At 35.6% G+C, this 27,254-nt stretch overlaps 4 protein-coding genes and 1 long non-coding RNA gene across 16 annotated transcripts; 2 read left to right on the top strand and 3 right to left on the bottom strand.

Annotated features, from left to right (window-relative positions):
• Positions 1-1,318: 1,318 nt before the first annotated feature.
• On the bottom strand, positions 1,319-6,133 carry LOC118037686 (actin-related protein 8). 2 transcript variants are annotated; one of them, XM_035043759.2, is made up of 12 exons: positions 5,639-6,133; positions 5,393-5,478; positions 5,121-5,191; positions 4,916-4,983; positions 4,771-4,832; positions 4,416-4,513; positions 3,971-4,052; positions 3,480-3,622; positions 2,859-3,007; positions 2,459-2,592; positions 2,170-2,288; positions 1,319-1,860 (listed from the first exon to the last, which is right to left on the bottom strand). In XM_035043759.2, the coding sequence occupies exons 1-12, from the start codon at positions 5,959-5,961 to the stop codon at positions 1,783-1,785; spliced, it is 1,413 nt and encodes a 470-aa protein (XP_034899650.1). In that variant the 5' UTR covers positions 5,962-6,133; the 3' UTR covers positions 1,319-1,782. The 2 variants fall into 2 exon arrangements, with proteins under 2 accessions (XP_034899650.1, XP_034899651.1); XM_035043760.2 differs by having other exon boundaries at positions 5,393-5,536; positions 5,639-5,773.
• A 68-nt stretch (positions 6,134-6,201) lies between these two features.
• On the top strand, positions 6,202-7,096 carry LOC118037687 (uncharacterized). The gene is made up of 3 exons (XR_004685650.2): positions 6,202-6,332; positions 6,442-6,527; positions 6,613-7,096. It is a non-coding gene; the product is annotated as an uncharacterized lncRNA (long non-coding RNA).
• A 142-nt stretch (positions 7,097-7,238) lies between these two features.
• On the bottom strand, positions 7,239-12,924 carry LOC118037682 (phosphatidylinositol/phosphatidylcholine transfer protein SFH13). Of its 6 annotated transcripts, XM_073407156.1 has the most exons (16): positions 12,653-12,924; positions 12,329-12,366; positions 11,731-11,824; positions 11,276-11,579; positions 11,048-11,147; positions 10,404-10,670; positions 9,952-10,029; positions 9,767-9,871; positions 9,632-9,681; positions 9,445-9,544; positions 9,219-9,317; positions 9,022-9,135; positions 8,692-8,845; positions 8,120-8,500; positions 7,941-8,029; positions 7,239-7,595 (listed from the first exon to the last, which is right to left on the bottom strand). In XM_073407156.1, the coding sequence occupies exons 3-16, from the start codon at positions 11,735-11,737 to the stop codon at positions 7,575-7,577; spliced, it is 1,869 nt and encodes a 622-aa protein (XP_073263257.1). In that variant the 5' UTR covers positions 11,738-11,824; positions 12,329-12,366; positions 12,653-12,924; the 3' UTR covers positions 7,239-7,574. The 6 variants fall into 6 exon arrangements, with proteins under 6 accessions (XP_073263257.1, XP_034899644.1, XP_034899643.1 ...); XM_035043753.2 differs by lacking the exon at positions 12,329-12,366 and having other exon boundaries at positions 11,731-11,884; XM_035043752.2 differs by lacking the exon at positions 12,329-12,366.
• A 7,172-nt stretch (positions 12,925-20,096) lies between these two features.
• On the bottom strand, positions 20,097-22,850 carry LOC118037681 (ubiquitin-conjugating enzyme E2-17 kDa). 2 transcript variants are annotated; one of them, XM_035043751.2, is made up of 5 exons: positions 22,675-22,850; positions 22,135-22,214; positions 21,393-21,520; positions 20,605-20,709; positions 20,097-20,427 (listed from the first exon to the last, which is right to left on the bottom strand). In XM_035043751.2, exons 2-5 carry the CDS (start codon positions 22,202-22,204, stop codon positions 20,284-20,286), a joined length of 447 nt encoding a protein of 148 aa, XP_034899642.1. In that variant the 5' UTR covers positions 22,205-22,214; positions 22,675-22,850; the 3' UTR covers positions 20,097-20,283. The 2 variants fall into 2 exon arrangements, with proteins under 2 accessions (XP_034899642.1, XP_034899641.1); XM_035043750.2 differs by having other exon boundaries at positions 22,135-22,220; positions 22,675-22,849.
• A 1,271-nt stretch (positions 22,851-24,121) lies between these two features.
• On the top strand, positions 24,122-27,252 carry LOC118037680 (probable calcium-binding protein CML21). Of its 5 annotated transcripts, XM_035043748.2 has the most exons (6): positions 24,122-24,543; positions 25,047-25,090; positions 25,231-25,479; positions 25,959-26,161; positions 26,513-26,681; positions 26,914-27,252. In XM_035043748.2, the coding sequence occupies exons 3-6, from the start codon at positions 25,281-25,283 to the stop codon at positions 27,027-27,029; spliced, it is 687 nt and encodes a 228-aa protein (XP_034899639.1). In that variant the 5' UTR covers positions 24,122-24,543; positions 25,047-25,090; positions 25,231-25,280; the 3' UTR covers positions 27,030-27,252. The 5 variants fall into 5 exon arrangements, with proteins under 5 accessions (XP_034899639.1, XP_034899640.1, XP_034899634.1 ...); XM_035043749.2 differs by lacking the exon at positions 25,047-25,090 and having other exon boundaries at positions 25,235-25,479; XM_035043743.2 differs by lacking the exon at positions 25,047-25,090 and having other exon boundaries at positions 24,122-24,574.
• Positions 27,253-27,254: the final 2 nt, after the last annotated feature.

Raw genomic sequence — 27,254 nt, 5'->3', positions numbered from 1 at the left:
TTTGCCATACATTTAGGCATCTTAGTTTTCAGATTAAGATTATATTCTTGCTTTCTTTCTTTGTATTTTTGTAATGTTTAAGTTTTCCTTTCATTAATATCTTGTTTACGCCTTTCATTTCCTTTAATTTACTTATATAATTAGGCTCTCATCTTGTTTATTTATGTTTCTCTTATTCATAATGTTTAGCTAAGTTTAATATGTCAAGGTGAAAAGGTTTCACTAATGGTATTAGGATATGTAAAATATAAACTCAATATGGACTTCAATGCTTACATCCAAGAAAGTTTGCTATTAAAATGTCTTACCATTTTTATCTTATTAATTCTTAATACCTTACTTGTTAAATGGTTAATCTAGATTTGTGTTGTATAACACTTGGTACAATAAATGTTTGATCTTTCATAGCCAATTGTATGGTATAATCGACATCTATGTTATAAAAAGAACTTGATTTGTTGTCAACATAAGTTAGCATCATGAATTCTTGACAATGTTTAAAAGTATTAGTGTTACTTAAGTAAAATAACTAATATAATCATGTTAGTAATTTATAATAAGCTATTAATGACAAATCATCTGATTGGAACCTCATTTGTATGTGATTTTGAGTAATACAAAGAGTTTATATTATATTTATTTGAAATACCATTAGTAGATCCTCTAACCTTGACATTTATTTTTATCATTGTTTAATCCTCACATCTCAAGATTCTCTTTAACTCATTATTATTATTATTATTATTATTATAGTTAACCTTTCTGTGGTTCGACCTTGATCTTATTGGGTTATTTATTACTTCGACACTCCTACACTTGAAAAAAGATATTAATCTTTTGATCGTGTCATCACATATGCAAGAAATACCTACCTCTAAGTAAGACACTGTTCACCCATCCTTACCAAACCGAGAATCTATCAAAGAGGAATCTCCACCCATGTTTTAGAATAGTTTCTCTATTTCAATTTTAATGTATTTAATCCCCTAATCATTCTTTTTAAAAGGATAACAAACTAAAGCTCAAGCTACCTTAGTTCCTGGATGGGATTGGGACAAACCCTTCCAAAATAATACAATTAATATATCCTTAATCTTGATAACTAAGCATGAAACGATAGATATAATAGATCAATATACTTTAATGGAGAAAAAAACATATTTGATCAGTTGAAGACACAACGAGTATAACTAAGAAATGTCGAGATTCACAATTTGATCATAATTTTTTTCATTTAATGAGGTCTATAACCCGAATCATAGGTTTTTTTTTTTAAATATATATATTTGTGACATCTAAAAACAATAATGTAGCTGTATTGCGTATCAATACCCACATCTAAGTAAATTTTAAGGTTACAACATGTCCCGATAACCGATGAAAAAGTCATGTACCAATCATCACAATAATGAATTTGATGCATCAGAAGAAAACCGTAAAAACCAACAAATTATCACAAAAACAAGTTCTAACCAGCAAGAAGGAAGAAGAAGATCTGGAGAAGTTTGGATGCTTGTACAACTTTAGATAGACTTGTGATGTATTTATCAATCGCTTTTCCACGGGTTATGTGTCGAAGCAAGAAGAGGAGTAGTTTCAAAGAGGAAGAGACCAAGTTTAGATAATGAAAACTAAATAACTTTCGAAATTGTAACCGGCATAAAAATATCTCCAACTATATCATACTGCACCATAATACCAAACAAACGGTATATATACCATGCCAGGCCAGGTAGTGCACACTGTTATCCCACCACTTAAGGGTCCCCTATCCTTTTCCTTTTACCAAACGAGGTTTAATCTGGGCTTGCGTCGAAATTGCTTGTTTGTCACACACCAGGACTCAGGGAAGGTGCTCAACTGTGGTAGAAAATACAAGAAAAAAAAAGAAAGCGAGATAAAGCTTCAATATAGGTACACAGGTGGAGCGATCTGTGATCTAAACCCAAATACAGTAATGATAGAAATGACAGTCCAGGAAAGAAGTTGGAATTTTTTTTAACTTCATTAGACCTGGATCACACCAGTTGTGCAGAGACCACATTATGATCAATTCATGACAACTCAATCAAGGATCAAAGCTTCTAATACAAGATGAAAACGTGCAATGATGAATATATCATATATATCCAATCTTGCATAATCAAAAGATCTGGATTATTAACTTACATTGCTGATAAGCTTTGCACCGAACCACGCAGTGTCTGCGCCATAAGCAGGAGAAATAACTTTAATTCCTTTTGAAATGGATGAAGGAAGAAGCCCATATAATTCCTTCTCTAACCTTCCTGGAAACATTTAACGAACATAGCTAGGTTCAGTTCATGCACTAGATACTCATACATTCAGTTTTTTTAACTCTTCAAGATTAGATTCTGGCAGCATCTCAACCATGCTTCCTACCAAAGAATTAAAGAAAAGGTGCGAGCATGCCCTCTTTTCATGTTTTTTCCCCTACCTGCAAGTCCAGGCAGTAACGCAGTGCCCCCTGACAAAACTACAGTCTTGAACCAGGTATCATCTCCAGTGAATCCTATAGCATGACAGTGATCCATGCAAAGAGCTACTGCCTCATGCAAACCCTTTGTGTTCCTGTACCATGTTATAAAGAAACATTTGAGCCAACCACAGAGGCCTATTATTTTGATGGCATAACGCATGGAAAATATTCTGATTGTTGGATTGTGGAAAGAATCCAATCAGAAAATATTGGACATATGTCATGTCGAAATGCATCACTTCTCCCCCCTTTTTCCTAAGAACATTTGGGGTCGAAATAGTTTATGCAAAAACAGCATCAATGTCTTGAAAGCTTCATCCCGTGATGGTAGCAAAATTGTGGGAAGAAATGGACTTACACTCCAGCAATGTGTGGCTGAAATAAGACCTCCCCTGTTGTAAAGCGCTCTTTGGAAAGAGTGAACCATCCTTCTCCAGGGACTTCCAATGATGCTGGTGTATCTTTAGATAGCTCAACTTCATAATCAGCAGCGATATAACATAGCTTCTGCATATCCATATGATGCCAACAGAACATAAAGAGAAAAACCTTACATATCTAAGGAATACAAGACTGTTATGATGCATGTGGTTCTGATCTAGTTATGGACTACATGGACAGTCCTTCCAGGGATATTTATGGACTGATTAGACAAAGAAAAAACTGAAAAGAGCCTTTTAAATTAAAGTCGAAAGGTGTTCAAGCTAGTTTTTTTACTTTTCCTTTTTATTTTTTGATTTCCAAGTTTATTTGGGTCTTCTATTGCATTTTTTTTCAGATTTTCTAGTTTGTTTGGATCTTTATTTATTTATTTAAGGAGTTGATAATTTTTCATAAGGGAAACTATTTAATAATAAAATTTTGAATTAGAATTTTTATATGATAACTGTAGAATTTTGTCAGGAAAAACTGCTTGGCTTTTGACTGAGTTCAAAAGGGCATACAACTTTAGAATGTGCCGTGGCAAGAAATGGCATACCTCTTTCAATGTGCGAGCAGTGTACAGTGATCGGAAATTAATATTGTTCCGCTGCATCTGTTCTCTAAGAAATTCTGTTAATTTTAATCCTCCAACATCCACGACTTCCACACCCACTGTGCGCATTACTTTGCCATGTAAAACTGCAAAACATAACAGTCAGATTCCCAGAACCCCCACAATCTTGAAATCACAAGAAGCCATTCTAAAACAAAGGATATTTAAGAGAAGGTAGAAATTCATATAGGGTATAAAGCATGTTAGAGCCTAGAACACGAAGCATATTTTACAACTTGCAAAAGCCTAGGTCAAAACCTGTGTAATTCCTTCAACGAATATTCCTTAAGGAAGAAATTAGCCATTAGACACACAGGAAAGATCACATTCTTGGCATGAAGAATGAGCCAAATACGATTTTTAGTTCACTTTATACAGCATTTCAATTTCTATACAAGGAGGAAGCATGGATCAAAAAGAAGATCATCGCTTACTTGGAACCACAGACGTGACTTGAAAACCAATATTGACAACAATTCCTGAAGTTCGCTGTGCTGCATACAGTGCTAAAGTTGCCTGTGTTTGTCCAAAAAACGTTTATTTGTAATTATAATAAGCTGAATAATACCAGAACCTCTAGATTCTGTCATAGACAAGAGGGATTATTAACATCCATTGATGCAATGAACAAAACAATTCAATTTTCCATGTTTCGAGATGGCATATGAAGTTGCCTTGCCTACAACTACACAGAAGAAGCTCCCAAGTACTCATAGAAAAGTGATCTCTGGCATTGTTGACAAGTCCTCTTTATTTAACATGGAAAAGTATTTTCCAGAAGAAAAGGAAAGAAACACGGATGATCTGACCTTGTTAGCACAATAACCAGTGGGATACATTGAGCGACTAGAGGAATGAGATGGTAAATAGAGGCAACACCTGATTAACAGCACAAACAGCTGGAACATCCATGTCAAACAGAGCTGTGTAGATTGCTTCTTTTAGCTGCCTTCTAGATACTCTTGCAGATTCAGTATCTGCAATCGTAAACACATGGAGCAAGTTTAGAGGAGAAGGATACGCTATTCATAACCGTCGAATCCAAATTCTAGTGATCATGAGTTGACTGTGTGCTTTAAATCTGGACATGTCAGTTCAGACAAAAAGGTTATTTGAAATATTACTTCTTTGATTAGATAATAGAGAACTGTATCAACTAAAGAAAGGTAAGATAACACATAATATTTAGCAAGATACATTGCTTAAGAGTAATTTAGTTTAAGTGGTAACTGACCATCATAATTGCGAAGTGGAAGGGAGAGGACAATTGGCTGTGCAGATGCTTTTACCTGCATCCTGTAAACACATAATGTTTTCAGATATATACACAAGTGTTCCTTCATAAAATAAGTCGCTGCACAGAGAGAGGGAGGACAGACCTGGTATAAATAGTAGCAAAAAAGTTTCGAAACCTGAAGTACGATGGAAATTCGATATTGACAAATTCCTGCTCATCAAATAATTTCAGAATCGGAACAGGTTTACTTTAAGTTGATGTAAGCCAACAAATTATGACAAGATATCTAAGAGGTGCTCAAGATCCTATTTTACAAAATGGCTGACCGATTAAAAGAAAATGCTCACCGAAAAAGTTGCCGACCGACCAGACGGACAGGCATATTTGCTCCAGCCAAACTTGTAATAGCCAGAACCACCTTTTCATTTACATTTGTGATAGAAGAATCAACAAATAGATAAAACTTTCAACAATCAACAATTTCAGCACAATATTTGATATTTGAATAACCTGTAGCAATGCTACTGTAATAGGAAATTCTATCTTGCTATAAATGTTCTTGCACCTAATTTTACTTCAAATTAACAACTCCAGGCTTGGAATTGCATAGAATTCTCACCATCAACAATAACAGCACCAGGAACTTGCACCCTTTGCCTGTATATACGCATGAATGACGACTTTTCTATGTGACTAGAGAATTTCCTGTTGTGAAATCACAATTCCATTCTCACAATTTAGAAGGGGAAAAAAATTCCCTTACCTATAAAAACTCAAATAAACAGTATAAGAAATCCATAATTAAACCATCAAAATCCGCTAAATTATACTCGATTGGGCTTCAAATGAAAAGGGCAAAACTTACTGTAAATTGGTTTCAGCGAAAAAAACAGAATTCCAAGTATCATGATAACTTTGGAGAAAATAAATCCATAGACGATCATCAGATATAAGAGACCTCCATGACTTGCATGCTACACTCAATCTTGCTGCATCTTTTGGCCCCACCAATTTCACTATTTGGAATACCACATCAATCGGTAGCCGATCAAAAGCTCCCAAAGATGATGGTGGTGGTGGTGATTTTGTGTAACTCGGTGGACTTATCACTGAGTCAATGTGCGAACTAGGACATGAACTCCTTCTATTCGTCACCAATTCCCACACTTTTTTTAATAACATTGCCATAGCTGAAATGGGTTCTCCCTGCTTCAATTCATGGTGGTGAAATTCAATTATTTTTTAGGGAAAGTTCAGAGCTCCCTTTCTTTTCCTGTTTTGAGGGAGTTGGTAAGGTCGTTGTGTCAAGGCGGATTTGTGAACGCTGACGTAAATGCATATGATGGTGACACGTGGAGGGGGAGCAGCCAGAGATTGGTTATTGTTAACAAACCTAATTTTGTCCTTCCCTCGTGCTTTTCAAGTGAAAAAATGTGGGACCTGACCAGACAGAAGCTATGGCTTTCTTGACGTTTGTGTAAGATGAAGATGAGAAAACAAGGGACCAGACAGGAGCTATGGCTTTCTCGATGCTTGTTTAAGAGGATGCTGATGCTGATGTAATCAATCAATTGGATCTACTTCTACTAATAACAAAACTCAGTCAAGTCAATGGAATATTTAATCTCTGATAGTATTTATTTTATTTTTTTTATTCTTCCACTCTAGATCAAGAAAATGGAGCTCCCTTACGCCATTACCCAAATCTGCAACTCAGGAAAGCAATTGAGTGGTCATTTCCGCTCAAATCAAAGGTATTTTTTTCTGAAATTTGAGATTTTTTTCTTTCTTTGCAAGTTTGGGAGTTCGAAATTCAATTGGTGTTTGGTGAAATTCAAGTGCTAGGATTGTTTAGTGATGGAAGAAAATGTCAAAGATGGCATGGATGAAGAACTTCGCGCAGACTCTAAGGTTCGTTGAACTGTTGTTCTACATGATTCTCACAGGCAATCCTTGACAGTTATTCACTGTTACTCGGTCTGGTTTTGGATTTCAAGTGGGTTTTCAGCAGATTTTGTGCATGTTCATGATGCGAGTAATCCATGGGTAGGGTACACACACACTCTCACAAACATAAATAACTAACTTGTTTAAAAATCAAGTCAACAACTTAAAAACCCCTTGATCCAAGTGATTTTTTTAAAAAAAAAATTTACAAGAGCAATTAAGTAATCAGAAGAAAACAAAGAATTATCATCGAACCCTTTTCAGGTAATAACCAATGTAACCGATAAAAAATATCATGATGGCCCCAGGACATGGATAAAATTAGCCTTTTACTGTAGATTCACACAGTGAGAGGCATCATGTAGAGTAATGTAATGTAATGCATCTGTTGATCTCGAGAATTGCCCTCACATGGCCTCTTGCAACCCGATGCTTCAGTAATTGATTGGGTTTCTTATTCCATAAAGAAAAATGTGATGGAAGTTTTCTTTGCCACGTAAAGAGGGAAGAGTAGTAGGGAGTCAGAAATATAGTATGCTTGCTATTAAGCATTCCATTGATTTTTTTCAGGTTTTTCCCTGCACTAATCCGAAGCTAACATCAGGAAGCATCACTCATCTTAACTACTATAACTTCAGTAAAGTATCAACTGCAACAGAACTTTACAAGATCGAAGAAAAATGGTTTAATGGAAAAGGGATTGACTGCCTCATCTTCCTACAAGAAATAAGCAGTCATGTGGATCGTCATGCTTCTTTCGGAGGCCACCCGCCACCATTGATGCCATATATTAGTTTCACATCTGTGCATGTAGCCTCCCAAAAACTCAGCTTCTGATGTTCCACTATAATTACTCAGCAGAACAATCTTCTTTGCTGCAAAAGAATGACCTCGTCATTGTAACAGTTACACCAGAAAACCACTGTACAAATCAATTTAAACTAAAATGGCAGCTAGGTAAATGAGAGTCTGCCTGAAATTACAAATATTTTAATAACAAAAGTACGCAAATAAGCAACAGACACTCGGACAGTCTTGGCTCTCTTCATGTTAATAACAAACTGGGAAGTGGGAGCGAAATAGCCCTCACTGAGGAGGACCAAGGGTTCAAGCCAAACTAATCCTCGTGCAAGGCTTGAATGTTAATCCCAGATAGGGATAAATACTCCTCATTGATGAAGCTTACTATGGAAATAATCAATTATCATAGAACTACTTACATGACATTTAGACTCCCGTAAATTGTCTAGCAAGTTAGCAATCTCGAGTTGCTTTACCATTGTAGTATGCAGTACCTGTGAGCACAACGCTTGCAGGGAGAAAAAATGCATTCAATACAGATTTAAGAGGCCAACTTCCACACATTTACAAATTTTGAACCATGTAGAATAGGACATACTCTTTGTTTTCTCAAGGTCAAACTCCGCAGACTTTATCCTCTCCAGAGACTCTGTTAGCATTTTCTCCTTTTCCAAAGGGATTACAGCAGGCCTTTTGCTAAGTTCCTCGTATATTTTCTCTAGTCTCTGAAGCCGATATATACATGGACGGACATGGTCTTCTTCATTCATAGCTTCAGCAGCAGTTGAATGGACATCTGTGTTATGTTCCATCAAATTAGATGGATAAATGTTGTTCTGCCTTCTCCAATATTCAAATGGTAGACTACGACAAAGTGCAAATAGCTTGGTCACGAATGATAACAAGGTTCTTGTCGCATTTGGGATACTTGTTTTCCCAACCTTTTCCTTGACAAAGTCCAACCAACGGATGAATAAACCTGAAATTAAGATATAAATCCAAAAGACAGCAACAATAGAAGTCATTCAGCCACTATATCAATTAATATCAACACTAATTCCTGAAGTCCATATCTATAAATCTTCGTGCTTTGCCAAGTAAGCAATGGATTTATTGGATCTGAAATGAACAAGCGAAACTGATCTGCAGTAAGAAAGCATGAACATGTACCATCCAGGTTTGATGTCACTTCATGGGGAATGTTCCCCAAATTGTTGATTTTAAGTGATTGGTCCGCAGAATAATCCCCTCTAAGCACAGTTTTCTCAGCCATAGTAAAATTATCATCACAACTGTAGTAGATACTTGGATCCGATGCCCTCGCCTGCAGAAATCACAATTCATATACAAGACAAAGGATAAGGATGTGCATGCACCACCCTCGCACGAACAAGCACTCATGCAAGCAGAGATACAGGCGAACTGGCATGCACACTCACCCACACGAGTCTGACAAGAAAGCAACCGTATAAAAAAAAGGCTAGAGGTTCTACAACTTACTTCTTCATCAACCGGGGTCGAGCATGGAAATGTAGAATTTTTTTTTCTGAATGGAGAGGAAGGATCATCAATATCTGACCCTGATTCTGCTGTCACTCTACCACTGCTTTTTCCCTGAAAGATATAGGTTAACAAATAAATATAGAGAATAAGATATGCTGATGACCTACAAACACATCGTGAGATGGATGACTTGCCTTCAGAGGGTGTATCTGAATAGACGAGTCAAATGCCTGCTTTTCATTAGACACTCTGGAGATTTCCGTCACAAATATTGGTTCTGCATTATGTACAAGCTGCAGAAGACAAAAACTAGGTTAATTTCTAAATACAAGTTCAATATAAAAATCCAAGCCTCCTTTCATGCTTTATAATTCAGCACATAGAATCAGTACATGAAATCCTTGTAGCAGGATGGCCTACCTTCAATATTTCAGGATCATTCCATGGACCTTTACTGGATCTAAGGCATCCTCCTTCAGCCGAACAAGAGCAAGAACCCCCCAAGAAGTCTGGCAATTGACTGAAACAGGAAAGAAATATATGAACAAGTTATAGTTTCTCAAAATAAAAATAAAAATGTGAGACAGGTATAACAGCAGATACACACCTTGATTCAATAATTTCCAGTAGCTTAGGCAGGGACCTGGGCTCCAAAACCTGCATTTCAGAAATTAAGTATAGCAAATCAAGACAGCAGGAAATGAATGGTGAGGAACTATATGATTACAGCAATATCCTTTACCTGTATCTTTGCAATGGTTTGTGCATCCAGAAATTTCTGGGCCACAGGCCAAAGCATCTTCTTAAAGCCAGGACCAGCATTGACAATAAACATTCGGTGCAATGTCTGTGTAATGTGTGGACAACAATTAGAAACCAATTAAACAGTGAAGAAGAAACCTATCGATTAACTGAGACTTTAGATACCTCAGGGTAATAACTGCTATCTATTTTCGTCACGCCACCCAAGAGAGTTGCAGCAGTCCGAGTAAAATTCTTAATGCCCTGTATTTAACATAACATTAATCACCGGTTCAAATTCTGCAGACAACCAGCTGAAAGAAACAATAAACAACCGATGAAAGTAGAGGAGGAAAGAAAATCTATCAACATCCTATGGTACAGCAACAAATTCCTCAATTGACTTGACAAAGACTGCTAGAAACCTATAATAAGACTTAATACTCCCCAAAACTGGATTTCAGAATAGATTGTGTTGAAGTCTTTAAGGTGCATGGAGCATGGAAAGTCGTGGTTGACACAATTTTCCAAAATCCCAACAAAGAGTTAATTCCTGCTCGAAGGCATGGTTGGGATCAAAAGTTTAAGACCAAGATCAATTTCAAAAGGCTTATAAGGGAAAATTCAATTTAACATACCAAACCTTGCACATCCAAAATGGTTGTAGTTGAACATATCCGTCTTTTTGCAGCAATAGAACAAGCAGAGAATTTTTCCTGTATAGCCCTTTCAAACTCCTGGACATGGTACTTCAAATAACGTTCTATAGTGGTGATACGCATTAGCTTGCTCGGATGAGCTTTCCCAAGCCTCTCAATGTAAACTGGCCGGCCTTCCTTATCAACTCCATGGTAACCGTGAGGGTAAAATTGCAAGACTTCCTCCAGCTCCTCAAACTCAAAATCCTAACCATTGACTATATAAGTTCAGAAGGCTTGTAGAATCAAATTACAAATTGATTGAATAATACTAATAATAAATAATTAAAAAAAAAACATATAATTCTGAATCTAGAATTAAGATCAAAACATTTAGTGCAGAAATTAAGACTGAAACATTTAGTGCAGAACCACAAAGCATACACACATACAATTTCAAACAAAATAGCGACAATGCATTATATGCAATGGATAGTTATAAAAAAGCAATGCAACCAAAATTTTGTTGATTTTACCAACAGATGCAGTTTGGAGCTTCTGATTATCCCGCTTTTAACAGGATAAGGTTCCAAGATAACCATGCCAACAGCAGCATGGTTAGCAGAATAAATCCATTCCATTACCTCTAGAATGGAGTCTGTCCCGTATTCTTTCCTCCAGTTAAGCATTTCTTCCCACATCTGGATTGTTTTATCAATGTTAAATTCTCTTGCTTTCAAAAATCTACAAGATTAAAAATGACAGTGTCAATAAGTGAATGCATTTTAGTGGATTTGAACAGGCAAGCAAAAACAACAGTTCAAGTTCATAAAAGGGATCGTACTGTGTTCCAAAAATATGAATAGGCTGACCTTAACAAAGTATGATAGTCATCATGCCCAGGAGGCAACAAATCTCTTTCAAGAAGCTTTTGGCGCAATTCATGGACAGCACTCTCCTCTTTTGCATCCCTTACATCTTCTATGGAAACTGACGAAACCCCATAATCTATTATCCTTTTCCCTCTTTTCTTAAAAGAGTGGGTGAGCTTATTTGAAGCGTTCAAAGCCTTTTTCTTGAAATTACCAATTTTTGACCGTCGTCTTTCATCTTCAGAGTTGTCAAAATCAGATCTTCTCTCTCTATTTTCATCATTAACCACGATTCCTTCAACACCTTCAATAGGTCAACATAGATTATTACTATTGCTAGTAACCAAAATCATCATAATATGAAATCAAGCATCAGAAACCATTCAATTTTGGTCGTCATAATATGACTCGCACTTAAAACGGATGTATCTGGTGAGCTGACAAAATAAACATACCTGACATTTTGCTGAAATGCAACAGGGAATCCTAATTTTCAGGCCAAGAAAGTAGAATTCACAGCAACCCTGCCGACACACATGCCTCTCTAAACTGTCAAGGGCAGAAGCACAGAATGTGGTACTATTATAATACTGCAGGCTCTCAGCGACACTGAAGCATTAGAAAATGACAACTGATTTAAATTCAAATCACCAACCCAAACAAGTACCTAAACACTAAATCTTTTCCAAAGCTATCAAAGTAGAGTAAAAAAAAAAACCCTAATTTCCCTACCCTTCAATGAATCCAGTCAAAATATTAAAACATTCCAGTTTCCTCCGAATTCTCCATCCATCATAGAGACTTGGAAATTACCAGGAAAAAAAAAGAAGCAAACTTTTCACTTCCTCTCACAGCCCTTCAGCTCACTAAACCACAATCTATAAAATTAAATATCATAACTCTTAAAAAAATCATTACAAACACAGATCCAGATCAGCTAAAAAAAATTTTAAAAAATAAAATCACAGTAAACCCATGAAATATTATCCATTCTCCATCAACATAATAAAATCAAGAGCGCAAAAGATCAAAACTTCACTTAACAACACTCACAGTCAGCTGAAAGTAACAAACTTCACTCTTGGAATTCACTGATTTCAAAAGAAAGAAATCAATGAGCTTTAAAACCCCATAAATACATATAAAAAAGAAAAAAGAAAATCAATTAAATTAAATTGGAAATTCCCATGAAACTCGACAATGCAGATACCAAATGTACGGATCTAACCCTCCATTTCATTCAATCATTCACCATTATTTTATTCATTCATTAACAAAAAAAAAAAAAAAACCGAGAAGGAAAGAGAGCAGGTTGTTATTTTGATTTTGATTTGGATTGAATAGAAGGAAATTGAATGAGAAAGAAGCGAAACGCACCCGTATCAATCATTCAACCAATCAATAAAAAAAAATCCAATATGTTCTTCCGTCTCTCTCAGTGACCGTAGAGAAACAGAGGAATGAAGGGTGGATGGCAGAGAGAAGGAAGGAGAGGAGAGGGGTAGATAAAGGAAACGAAACAAGAAGATATCTCGAGAAGTAGTTACTAGTATAGTGTATCGCTGATGCTGAGAGAAACACAAGCCTCTCTCTCTCTCTCTCTCTCTTTCTCTGCAATGTGTCTCTGTCACCCTCTCCTTTGTTTTCTGGTTTCTTTACGTGTCCCTTCTTTATTTCTTTCTTTTCTTTTCTTTTATTTACCATTTATTTTCTATTTACTATTTTGTGAAATAGGATTGATCTGTGGACGATCGAGAAAAAAGAAACTCCAATAAAAAGTTTGTGCAGGTATATTTTAAAAGTATTTTTTAATTAAAAAAATATTTTTTTAGATTTATTTATTCTACATTAAAATCATTAATAAACATATAAAAAATATTAATTTAATATATTTTAAAATAAAAATAATTTAAAAAATAAATTTCACCACAGAAACAGACGCTAAGCACTTATAAACCTCTTACATTTCTAATTAGAAATTCATTTAGTGGCTAATATTATTTTTAATCATATATACCCGGTTAATTATTAGTTATTAATTATCTAATCATCACTTGTTATGCATTGTAATGGCCATATCAATGGTAGATTATTTTAATTTTTCAAGTTTTTTTTATATATAATATTTAGCCCTGCCCGAGATCTAAGGATTTATAATAATTTTACCAAAATAAATATCAAGAAAGAATTTCGGTTGTTTTTAATTAGACTTTTGGAATGGAATAAAATCTCATACTTTAATTAAAGTATATAATACAGCAGCAGCCAAAAAGAGAAGACAGAAGGTATCTAATTCCAGCTCTCTCCATTAATTAATTAATTGCAGGATTAGCTAGGACCTATCCATCCTTCAGATTCTTGAACAAATTAATCCCATCAAGGTAGTTTTGTAGTTCTAATTTGGAAAAAAAATTGATTTTAAAAAAAGTTATAAATTATAATTTTATTTTTTTGTAATTAGAGTTTAAAGGGTTTTTCTGTGTAAGACTATATATAATGTATACTGAATAATTAAATACTTTAAAAAAAAGACAGAATATAATTTCAGACGCATTCCATCTTAATCCTCCTTGTAATACAAGTAAAATAGAATCATTTGAGAGTTTGTAACCATTTATGACCAGAACTAGATTCTTTCTGTCTTCTTTTTCAAACCACTAGCTAGAGGAAAAACAGAGACAAACATGCACAAAGCAACATTCCGATACCAATGTTGATCATAGTGGGGTTATTGTATGAAACTGTCATGAGATTGCGACTAAGGATAGGAGGGGGATTGGTGCTAATTAATCATATTCCATCGAATATGGCGCACTACTGTTGAAGAAGAAAAGCAGGAAGCGTTTGGGGCCTGGTTGAAACCTTGTTTTCACAAAATTTAAATTTTTTTTTTTTGTTAAAATTTAATACAATTTATATATTTTGGATCGTTTTGATATGCTGATGTCAAAAATAATTTTTAAAATATAAAAAAATCATTAACATATATTTCAACATAAAAAATTATTTGAAAAGCAATAACTATAATCTTACGTAACATAATCAATCAACCAGTTGCCTGAGATTGCTGGAGATCGACGCGACAATGCATGCATGCTACTGGCTCTAATCTCCAGATAATATATCACACATCATATATATATCTTTAATTATCCATCACCACACCAAACCCTAAACTAACCTGCTCTTGTCTTCAATATTATTGACGATATGTATATATGGCCGCAGCTCAGGCCACAAGAGGTAGCTAGTGCGTGTCTGTGCGTAGCTACGTACACGTGTTCTTGAGCAGTGATTTCCCCCTCACAATCCCATCAATGTCTTCCTCTACCGACCCTAAATATAAATGTAGTACGATCGAGAACTAACACGTCAATGAGGTAGCTAGTGCACGCGTGTCTCTCGATCCCTTTTCGTATTAAACTGATCTGGTTTAGTATACTAATTAAGGATACGTTTCTTCAAAAAAGAAAAATCATTAAAGGATACTCTTATAATGCATGTGGATCAAGGATAAATAAAAAAAAAAAAAAAAAACAAATACATGCCAAACTTGACCTAACTTTATATCTTACTTTAATATTTCTTTTATTTGTATTAAAAGGTTCATCAACCAAACTCTTGAACTGTATTAGGTCAATGTTTAATGTTGTGTTTATTTTTTATATCCAGGCTAGCTATACTTGTTGTCTTTATTTATTTTTTTTTTTTTTGATTACCTAATTATGGGTTTTACCGGTTCTGTCAAGACACACAGGAAGGGGGTTTTACGTAGCCAATCTCTTGGGAATGGTGAAGGTTTAAAACAAGAGCTAGCGAAGATCACATTCCCATCCATGCATGAACAATAATTATAAGGCCATCATTATCTGTGTATTAAATGCTTGCAAAAACTGCTATAAACATCACCGTAGCAGAGCAAATGGTCATTTTAAATCCAAGACTTGGATCAAATGAATGTATCTCCCCTCTCGAGGTGCCATAGTTAAAAGACAGTAGAAAAGATCAAGGAAGGAAGGGAGAGAAGGGACGTTCGTAGAGATCAGAAAGAGAGACAAGGACCTCTCCAAAACGTCAGAGAACGTTAACGCAACCCCAAGAAAATGGCTCAGTTACAAGTCCCTTTCATGAATTCTCTCCTCTCCTTGGATCTCTCTCTCTCTCTCTCTCTCTCTCTCTGTATATATATATATATATATATATATATAAACAGTCCCCGCCCAGCAAGCTAGCTAGTCAGTGTATGACTAAGAAGGAGTAATAGAGTACGTAGAATAGATGCATAGTACAGGCTAGATGATAAATTAAGGAGTGAATGCGCAAGCAGGTCTGTCTCTTCTTCGATTCTGTATGTAGCAGCGAGCTAGCTAGCTCATAGACAATAGACATGCTTGTCGCAAGGAGTGTCGGCATCTGCTGTCGACATTTCACATTCTTGCTAGCGATGCGAAGATTAAGAATGTGACAATTCCACACATCCCACCTCTCCTTTTCTTTGATTCTTTTCATTAATTAAGTCTTTGGGGTCATCAATTTATAAGAATATTGGCATATCACTACATATACACGCATGCATTTACTATATATATATATGCACAGACACCCTTTCTCTCTTCTTCTTCTTCTTCTTCTTCTTCTGAAGAAGAAGCCATGGCTAGCTGGTAATTAAGTGCAACAGCAAACCCTCGTGATGTACTGACACGCGCATTAATTTGGGGTTAATTTTACGCAGCATGCAATCAATGAAACTACTTGACCTGTATATTATGTAGGAGGCAGAGAGGAGGGGGGGATCGCATTTATCAACGCTTAGTGGAATCGATCACTCACTCATTACTCAATCACAAGTAAGTACTGAAATAATAAAGAGCCGAGGACGACCATTAATGCTCCTTTGCTACTAATCATTTTTCATATGAAATTCGCCTGCCGCTTAGGATCAAAGTAAATATTTTTTTTGAACTGTCAACAAAATAAATCTGTTATTGTTAAGGTATTTCTATTTAAAAACATCAATAGATTTTAATGTGAAAAATATGTTTATCTAATATTAAGATGAAAACACATTAAATTTACATTGGTCAACCCGGATTCACATCTAAAACTTGTGGGGATCATCTTATGAAAAAAAAATTAAAAAGCTAAATTTTTAATTAACTCAACGTTCAAAGATGAAAATAATAAAAAAAAATCACTTGATAAAAAAAATTATCAGGTGAATTCAGGTGAACCAACCAAACTTACAACACATGTCATGCAAGCTATTGAATTCAATAATTTTTTTTTTTTTTATCTTATAGATTATTTTTCTTTTAATAAATTTATATAAATATAAAAGTCATGACATACGTATGAGACTGAAATAGCAAAGACAAATCATTGGTAACAAAAGAACAAATTGGATTATTATTTTTTAAATCAAGGGGTAAAAATGTATAAAAAAATAATAGTCTAAGTGATGTGGCTTCACCTGTTAAAGTTATGATTTGGATCATATACTTAATCGAGATCAGTATTTTTTATATAAATTTATATCGAACTTAAATATATTTAAAAAATGGCTGAAAAGGAGCCTAGCAATGCAACTCAATGGCCAGGGCAAGTGGGCGTGCACATGTAGGCTTGTTTGGCCCCCTATTTTTCTTTTACAAAAAAAAGATAGACAGCATGTCACATGCTATGGTAGACAACATGTCGTCTTTTAACTCAGATTTTAACCACTACAATAGTGGTTGTAAAATTGAGAGAATATGTTTTTTACCTAAAAAACTTGTTTTTCAGCCCACTTCACCCCAAAAACACCCTTAGAACATTAAGAAACCAAGCTATCAACCTAATTAAACTAAAAAAGGGTCCAAATCACAAAATTTAAATCGAATACAATATCTCATACTTGACTTAGATCTGGTTTTTTTATGTTATATTGAGGCTTAAAACAACCATTAAGAGACTCTCTTCACTTAATTGAACATGTTGACACCAATTCTAACTTTTTTTGTGGTTGAAATACATGTTAATGATGAGCTTTCTCTCTCTACGCTGAAATCTAACAAGTTTTCACTCTCTTCTCACATAAAAAGAACTAAGAAATTATGAAAATAAAGTTTCGCATCAAAATTAAATTTATAAGAATCTAAGGGATTGATTACGTTTTAAGTTAAAAAGATGGGGACTAAACTAAATTTGTTGGATTAAATTAGTATCTGCCATATATTTTGCCTGTGTTTTTTACTTTGGTCTTCTATTTTTTAATTTCACCTTCTCTTAAAAAAAAAAAAAGGATTTGATTGGATATTACTTTTGCGCTTAAAAGGGTTTAATTGTTCAAAACAAAGATTGAATATCAATTTAAATTTTTTAAAAAATCATTATGACAATCTACAGTAATTTGTGAAAAAGTGACAAGTAAATAAGTATATATTGAAATCATTATCCTTTTTAGTTTTTTGTTTTTTAATTCTACTTAATTAATCCTTGTAATTTGAAAAAAAACATGTATTTAATTCCCTATAATTTTAAATTTGATTATAATTTAATCTTTTATCAACTTTTTTTCCTTTCATTATCTAACCTATAATATAGAAAAGAAAAATAGCTAGGTAAGTTGTTGGGGGAGATCTGATTAGAAAAGAAAATACTTTTGGAATAAAAAATTATTAATAAAATGGTCAGTGCTGATTGAAGGACTAATTAATTATTTCTTCGTATCTTCAAGCAGATCCACTTTACAATTTGTGTGCTCTTTACTTTATATTAGCACTATTGACGTTATACTTATGCTAGAATCTTATTGAATAGTATTCCATGCTTACTTTCTTCGGAAGATGAAAAAAAAGATACATTTCATGCTTAAATATTCAAAAACACAATACATTTTATGCTAAGAAAGAAATTAACATTTTCACATTCCATTCTTTTACTATAGTTTTAAAACAAAATACATGGTTTAATCTAGATAAGAACTGAGTTATAGGTATGGAAAATTAATTTAAATTGACTTAGATAAATTTAATTTTAATATATATATATATATATATATATATATATATATATATATATTATATATATATATATATATATATAGCCAATGGGGTTTTCATTAGGTTTTACCTAAACCACAATTAGACTGAGTTTTTTACTAGGTTAAGTTTGGTAAAAAAAAAATTAATTTTTTTTTATAAACTTGAACAGATTTAGCCATTTAAATATCAAATAAGTTAGGTCCTGCGTCGATTCATCAGTCATTACAGTTTTTACAAGTGAGATAAAGCTAGCCCACTTAATTAATCTTTCTTGTCATCCTTGTAAGGAACGAAGCTCCATCGTCAATCATCATCTTAATAAAGTGCACATTACAAAAATTAATGTCAATGTTATGGCAGAAGAACTTAACACCTAAGTTGTTCGATGACATTAATAATATTGTTTTTGGGGCGGGCCAACTCTCACTGTGCCGTCACATTCACAAGCTTTGGAGTATTATTAAAATGGAGCCTTCTGCATGTCCCGACAAGAAGACTGGTGTCTGAAGGTGGGAACATGGGTGCTTGACTACGAACACAAGAGTCCAAAAGAACGCAGCTTGGGTTTACTGAAGCAGATACAGCAGCTAAGAGGGACGTCTCATGCAAGTTCCTTCTGCCCCATCAGCTCTCTAGCACTATATACAGTTTGATAACATTCAATAATGGTGGAGATATATGTAATATAGTAATGCTGAGGTTTTGGACCGCTCAATGGTTTTGGACCGCTCAATTGTTTTTTTGTTTTTTAAATTAATATGGGTGTCCGAGTCAGCTTGTGCGTATCTCGACTAATTCTATGAACCCTGAAGTTAACGATCATGTAAGTTTTTGGTAACCCTGAAATTTATGAAACTCAAACTGGTAATTTTTAAAAAAAAAATCTAAAATTGATCAATTAAGCTATATCCTTTTGGCCATTGTTAATGCAGTGAGAGGAAGAGAGAGAGAACAAAACACAAGACAAGGTAATCTCGTGGGAGAACACAAGAGGTGGTTGTTGGGTGGCAAATGGTCCCTTCTTACCCCAACCCCATTTGTTAATGCAGGCTTTTTGTTTTGCACGCCTCTGTAATCTATCTGTGATTTCTTTACCCCTCTCTGGTTGATCCTAACTGTTGAAAGTAAATGCCCCAAGATCATTGACTCTTTGACAATTGGTGGAACCCCACTTTAAATATGACCCTTCTCTCCTGGCTTAACCATGCCTGTAGAGCTTACCAGCAGCACGTTTGATACATGATTGGAATAGATTCATGACGTCGCCGTGACAGCCCCTTCGCACCAGTAAGAGCTCTGATTCAACACCAAATCAACCAGAACGCTCTCTCTGTGCCCATTCCTCTGATTCTTACATTTGATTGTCATCTTCGTTTTGAGTGAATGTAGAGTTGAGATACAATTGACATGGTGAACTGCTTCCATTTTCATCCGTCAAGCTGCATAATAACACAACCCAAAAAAAACCCAATTCTGTACCCATACTTTTAGCAGAGGAACATGCATGGGATGACTGTACAACATTCGAGGATTCAAGGTGAACAGTAGTTGAGCTAAGGGCAAATGCCAAATTTAGCGAACATCCCAGCACATCCATATTCATTATCCACAACATTGAATAGCTACACCGCACCCTAATGCAGACGAGTTCACATGCCAGGGCCTCAGCCCTTTTTCCCCAAAGAAATTTGGGCCAGGGCCGGCAACAAATCCTCGTCAGGGGAGTGCCAGCTTCCAGACAGGGTATTTGATGAGGGTAATAAAAAAATGGACGTTCTGTTAAATCCAAACACACAGAATTAAGTACAGCAGAGGAAACATTTTGCATTTTGGTTTTCATGTAAATATTAACTAACTGTTGAAGAACATGCATTAATAAATAAACTCCCACTGATCTTGAAAAACCAAGACAACAAAAGCAGACCCGGATGTATTATTTACTAATAGGGCCATAGACATTTTTGTTCTTCCTGCAGATGTGGAACCCTAGCCCATGGCATATTTCTGGGTCCAAGACCGAGCAGTGGTTTCATACTTGAATCTGTCTGTCTTGTACATGTGAGCAATTTCAGGCACCAGGGGATCATCAGGGTTTGGATCAGTCAACAGTGAACAGATGGACAGAAGAACCTACAAGAGAGAGGTATTCCGTCTTAAAATAATTATGCAAGTCCAATGTCATTAATGCGACAAATATAAAACTATAATGCAGATCTAGCATCAATATTATAGTACCATATAACTTTAACACAACATCCCATGTTCAGAGAGAGACAAAAGAAAGCATGATCGAAGAGATAATTATACCTTGGATATTGTAAGAGCAGGGCTCCACTGTTCTTTGAGAATATCAAGACAAATGCTTCCATTGCTGTTGATGTTGGGGTGGAAAACCTTTGTACGGAAAGAGACCTTTCCAGAACACAATCAAATCAGACAAAAAAATATTATAACAAAAAAGGGGAGAGAGCTAACTTTTAAACCCCCAACACATCAAAAGCCCACAGAATAGATTGTATCACCAAGCTAACAACTGCCTTCTATTTTTTTTGGGAAAAAAAACTCTCTAAATATCAATGCATAGTGTCATAGCCTAAGTCGCAAGCAACCTAAGCTAGGGGGATGATAAGAAGCACTTCCATGAATGCCATAGGACACTCCAGGATGTGCATTTCAGGTCCTACAGACTAGCATGCTCTGGCAATCAAGTCAATTAAAAAGAGAAAAAAAAAAAAGTGAGAAGCCAGGACTGACACAAAGCCGCCATCCTCAATCATTGGAATGTTCACCACTCAATTGCAAATTGTTTCAAACAAAAACGAGGCAAAGGGATATCAGTGTCAGGAACACCCATTTTTTTAACAAACGAAACATTGCATTTATGGAAAAGGGACAGGCGCTCAATGGACTATGTATATAGTATAAATAAAATAGATATGAAAATTCACAAATAAAACAGATACGATAATGCAGATAATTCACAAGCACAATGAAGTGCACAAGCGCAATGAAGTATGTTCAGGAAGGGAGAAATAGTGGGGGGATGAGAAGGAATGCAAGGCATGGAGTATCAGAAAAATGAGCATGGTGATTACCTTGGGCGGCTTGAATGGGTAATCTGGTGGGAAGTGAATGGATACGAGAAACACGCCACCAGCAAATGGGCTGTCAGCTGGGCCCATAATTGTTGCTTGCCAGTGGAACATATCATCAGCAACAGGACCTGTAAGCATGCGTTTGTATGTCACAAGCCATGGTTTAAATCAATAAACTCCAACGAAAATAAAATATATTTTGGCTTAAAAAAAAACTGAATTCATCAGCTTCAATGTCTAGCTTGCAGACTGCCTAGGTTCATAAATGAAAAGGATAGTGATCATCGATCTACACAGCCAAGTCCCCAACACCACATTGCATTTCCACACCCCAATCTCTATTAAAATAGTCAATACTCAATAGCACCTTACCCCACCACCCAACAGATCCAATGATGAAAACTTTTTAGGTCACTCCCACAAGTGATGAGCACAACAAAATCACATTCACAGATGACTGAACCCCAGCCCACCACTTACCAAACAAACAATCTGTATTCCATAACAAATGGGGTTGGATTCTCATTGATTACTCTTTTAAGCGAATCTTCCTTGTCCTTGCCACTCAACCATTTGTAACAATTTTCAGATCAATGTGCTCGTGCAAGTCAAAGTAAATACAACGAAGACTTAACCATGCAAGCATATAGATTTCATAATTAAACCAAGGAAAGCAACTTATAAGACTAACAACTCCACTTAGGCAAGAACAAAACAATTGAGGGTAAGTAAAGAAGTGAACCAGCGCTGCATGAAGCAGGAGGGTCCTTCTGCAGGTCTTTCAACTCCTTGTTGATCCTCTTGGAAGCCATCACAAATTCTCTGGAGCTTCAAAAGCATATATGAGTATAATATTGTCAGCAACATATGTCATCCACAACCAATCATCCAATCAAATACGAACAAATACACGGTTTTAATTTTAAACCGCAAAAGACAAAAACTTTATATATATAATAGTAAACCCATAATTTTTTAAATGGTTCTAAAATAATCCTCTCTTCCGATCACTAAAAGGGTCACAGGAAAAAACAAATCAGAGCAACCAAACTGAGGCATGAAATCACTTTCATGGAAATGAAAACCCATCAGAGTAAAAATCCGTTAAATTTTCTCAGTAACCAAACAAATAACAGATCTGTTAACAGGAAAACCCATTAAAACACACAAAAAGAAATCACTTTTATTTAGTGACCCCTTAACGCAAATAAAACAAAGGCAGCAAGTACGATTCAGAAAAATAAAAACCACTTATCATGTTGGAAACGACGGGGTTTATTACCGGCAGTGTTGGTTGTTGAGTTAGGATTAGGGTTTGGTGTGTTGATTCAGCGGTAACAGAGAGAAAAAGAAAAGAGAGTTTTGTGTTTTATAAAAATCTAGTAAAAGAGGAAAGGAAATTAAAAAGGAGAGAATCCTAAGTTGCCTTGTGGCGGTCTGTCTCTGTCTCTGACACGAATGCCTGTTACCTTCTTATTTGCTTTATTCAATCATTTTCTTCTTTTTGTTTTTTTCAAAGAAGATAATAGTTAATTAATTTTATTTCTATCCCAATAACGTAGCATCGATATCATTTCAGAAAAATTACCTTAAGCATATTATCTTAATCAATAAAAATCGTTCTTTAACCTTAAGAATGGATTGTGCAAGGTCCATACTCCATAGCAATGGCCCAAAGAGGAAGAAGGTGCTGGGAAGCTTCTTGGCCCTGACCAATGTTTTTCTTGGGATTTGTTCATAGCAATTAATTACCCAAAAACCGAAGAAAAAGGAATGCTTTTAAGTCTTAACCCACTGATGATGATTAATAAATTCTGTAGTTTCTATCATTTATTAGGTAGTGGGACCAAAGACACTCATCTTCATGTCTCCAGTGGAGATGTAGAATCCTAAGCCATTGCATATCTCCGAGGTCCGATGCTGTCCTGAGCAGTTGCCTCGTGCTAGGCCTTGTTTGTCCTCTCCAGGTCAGCAATTTCAGGCAGGCACCAGTGGACTGTGTCTTTCCAACACCAATACTGAACTTGTTCTGTTCGGCCACGATTGACTGTGGCCCAAGCAAGGTGAGAGGTTTGATACTTGCAATCGGTGTTGCCCTCGTATGTTGGAAAACTGATAATCATTCATTAATCTTTTCTAAGTGATTTAGTGGCGTTAGTCTACACTTGATCAAGCCACTTACCCACCAAAAACATTATTTTAATCAAACACTAAGAACAAGTGTAAACAATATCCAGGTATATAACGAAAACAGGGTGTCCCTCTCTTTTACAAAGACTTTAATCACCAAATTTTGGAAAACTAAAGAGAAATAGACGTTAAATTACAAAACTAACCTCCCAATATATATGAAAATAAAAAATAAGAATGAATTTGATAAATCAGATCTATTCAGGTTAAAATTCAAATTAAACCTAGTTAAAGTTGATGTAAATAACTTGATGGGTCAACTTGTATCCTGATTAACAATATTAAAATTCAATTTAATTTAAAAATATATATAAATAATATTATTTTTAAATTAATTTGGATTATAGTCTAATATCCAACTCTCAACTTGAGCCGGATTTAATAAACTATGAATAAAAAAACTATAATGTCATTTTACAGTGATCTTTTATTCAAGTAGTAGACAATGATATAGTAAGCCATCTGCAATAACATGTGAACATCCTTCACCCTTCAATAAATTCCAATTTCGTGATCGATGATCCACTGATGTTTAGATTATGAAAGCAATTACTTGACTATAATCTTCTCCACGGCTTGTTTACCGACTTTGAAAGCAGGTCCATGGACAAACAACAAAGCACATGGATCTCGTTTAGTTAAAAGGAAAAGTCAGAGGAAGTGGATAGTGAGTGGTACGAGCACCAACGGCAATATAGAGAGTACGTGTAGGGTGTACCACAAAACTTGGCGATCATACTTCATTTGACTCCTCCAACTCAATTTGACAGCAACGTTATCTTTAGCATTCACATCTCCTCCTCATCTTTCTCTGTTCGGTTTCTAAGAAAAAGCTGAAACCAGGGTTCTGTTTCTTTCATCATTCTCTTTCGTTTTTTTAAAAACAAGAAATTCGAAGGGTGTGCTTTGCCTACTCTTGAGGGGCCGAGGAAATCATCAGGAGAGAAGTGTTTCTTTAAGGGTTTGTCCCGGTTCTTGATTTCTTGCTTTTAGTGAGTTTCTGGTTAGAGTTTATGCCTCCTTTAAATTTCATTTTGAAGCTAGCTCCGATTTGTAGGCGTTGATTTCAGAACTGCAACTGATAGAATATATATTACAGCGAGAATGATACCTGCGATTTGATTATGAAAGAAGTTTTCTTTGGTATCATTTCATTACCTTGTCAATCAAATTAATTAGCTAATGCTAGATGTGGCTCCATTTCCTTCGCACCAGCATAAATCTGGCTGTAGAAAGCTGTGATATTGCTCATCAGTTCAATAAGGTTGTCATTTATAATCATGGATCAGGTGTTCTGCTACATGCATTAAAGATGTGTCTTGCATGCAAAACTTATTGGAAAAAGGATAGACTTGGTTTGTTAAAAAGTCAGATTTTGGAATGTTCATATACATGTAAAGCATACAGCTCTTGAATGATCTTGAATTAAAATTTAATTTTTTTCTGGGATCTGGTCTTTGATAGGCAAAGGATCATGTGAACTTGTTTTGGTCAAAGGAACAGTGGAGGTCACGAACATCTATCTAGCTCTGTGTTTTCCTTCTTGACGTTTATCTGGTGTCCAGTTTCCCTAGTGGAAGTGCTGTATATTTTGCTGTTCTAAGCTTGCTCGAACATGTCTAACATCTTCAATTGATTGTGTGACCAGCCAGACACGCACTGAGTTTCCTGCGTCCCGTTTCGCCTCGTTAATTGAGAATGGGAGGTGCAGTGGGAAAGGCCGGTTCACCTAAGAAGCCATGGATACCGGAAACAAAAATTGAAGCAAAAGTGGTCGAAGCTATGCGGCGGAGGGAAACTCATGGAAGTTCAATAAAATCATTCAACAGTATAATCTTAAAATTCCCAAAAATAGATGAAAGCTTCAGAAAATGTAAAGCTACTTTTGAGCAATTTGGTAAGTCTCCAGTTTCGCTCTATATGTTTTCTTCTTTGTATATTTCATTTGGCTATAAGCACACATGAGACTCAAGGCTTTATTAACTAAAATTTTCACTTAATTTTTTTTTTATTATACATGAAAAAACATGTTTATATGAATCTTTTTACTAGAAAACAATATCTGACCTAGGATCAAGTATACATGGTTGATGCTCTAGATATCTTGAATTTGTTTTTAATCAAGTCTTAGCTAAGCGATACCAAAATTAAGGATCAAGGAGTTCATCCAAAATACTGATTTCCAAGGCAGATTGACGGATTGTTTGGTAGTACAGATGATTAAAACATGGATTAAGTTACAGCACCTTTCCCCTAATATTCAAGGGATGCCCGCATGCTGTCATGATACGAACGCACAGAAATTACAGACAAACACATCCCTTTTTCTTCTTTGTTTACTTCCAAGTGGTAAGAGTTCGTTTTGTTTCCTTGCAGATGAAGATTCCAACGGGTCCATTGATAAGGAAGAGCTCCGGAAATGTTTCCATAAGCTGGAGACTGCGTTTACAGACGAAGAAATTAACGATCTCTTTGAGACATGTGATGTTAATGAGGACATGGGCATGAAGTTCAGTGAGTTCATTGTACTTCTCTGTCTTGTCTATCTTCTCAAGGATGATCCTGCTACCCCTCAAGCTGTATCCTGAATAGAGAGCAGTTAATGCTCCGCCATTATGGTTTATAGCTGCTGCTTTCCATTTTTTCTCGAACCGAACTTGGCATGTTCCATCCACCACATGCTTCTGACAGTTTAAATCATTTTCTTCTGTCTCTTGATGAGAGAGCTCTTCATGTCTTACAGCCAAACTCCCAGTTCTCCACCTCGTTTTCTAATTAATTATGTGCTGTCTACTTGCATTTGTGCTAAGTCCAGGTAAAGTCATCACTTTTCATTGCTGTTTTGGCTTCTCTAATCAAAATAAACAGCAAAATTGTGTGTTTTTCCTTCGTTTTCTGCCATATATGTTTGTAATCCATGACATGTTTAGAAATCACGAATAGGCATGCCGGATCTGGAGGCCACATTTGAAACACTGGTTGGGGCCTTTGTGTTCTTGGACAAGAACAAGGACGGTTACGTCAGCAAGAGTGAGATGGTACAAGCCATAAATGAATCTGGGGAACGTTCGTCTGGACGAATAGCCATGAAAAGATTTGGTTAGTCCCTCCCTCTCCGCTCTAGACATTCCACTTTCATTTATGTCTGTATGAAGGTCACTTGCATGTTAACGCGCGAATGTAGATTTCTTAGAATCCAATCAATTTATACTCGAGGCTTCTGTTTACTGATCATTATTGATGACGAGGAACCAGTTCAGATTGAGCCACACGGGGGCAATATTTTGTTTGAAGAAACACACTAATCTTGGTCCTCACTTTACAATTGCAGAAGAGATGGACTGGGATAAAAACGGAATGGTGAATTTCAAGGAGTTTCTGTTTGCTTTCACTAATTGGGTTGGGATCGATGATAACGAAGATGAGGAGGAAGGAGAGGAGGACTGACTGCATGCAAACTCTCCAGCTCTCCACCTGACGAATCATGATGACCTGGAGCTGACATTCACAGACGTGAAAGTTCCTATATATATATAAGCTCCTCTTTGTATCTTCAATAAATGATCAAAACACATTCTATGTTTTGCTGGCTAGGAAGAAATCTTTTTCCTTGTATGCTTTGTTATGTAAATTGGGTTTTAAGTATACATTGGTCACTCCTTGAAACTCACT

The sequence above is a fragment of the Populus alba genome, chromosome 1, assembly GCF_005239225.2.
Source record: "Populus alba chromosome 1, ASM523922v2, whole genome shotgun sequence".
NCBI lineage: Eukaryota > Viridiplantae > Streptophyta > Magnoliopsida > Malpighiales > Salicaceae > Populus > Populus alba.
Note: the sequence above shows the minus strand (reverse complement) of the source record. Positions and strands in the feature narration are given on the sequence as shown.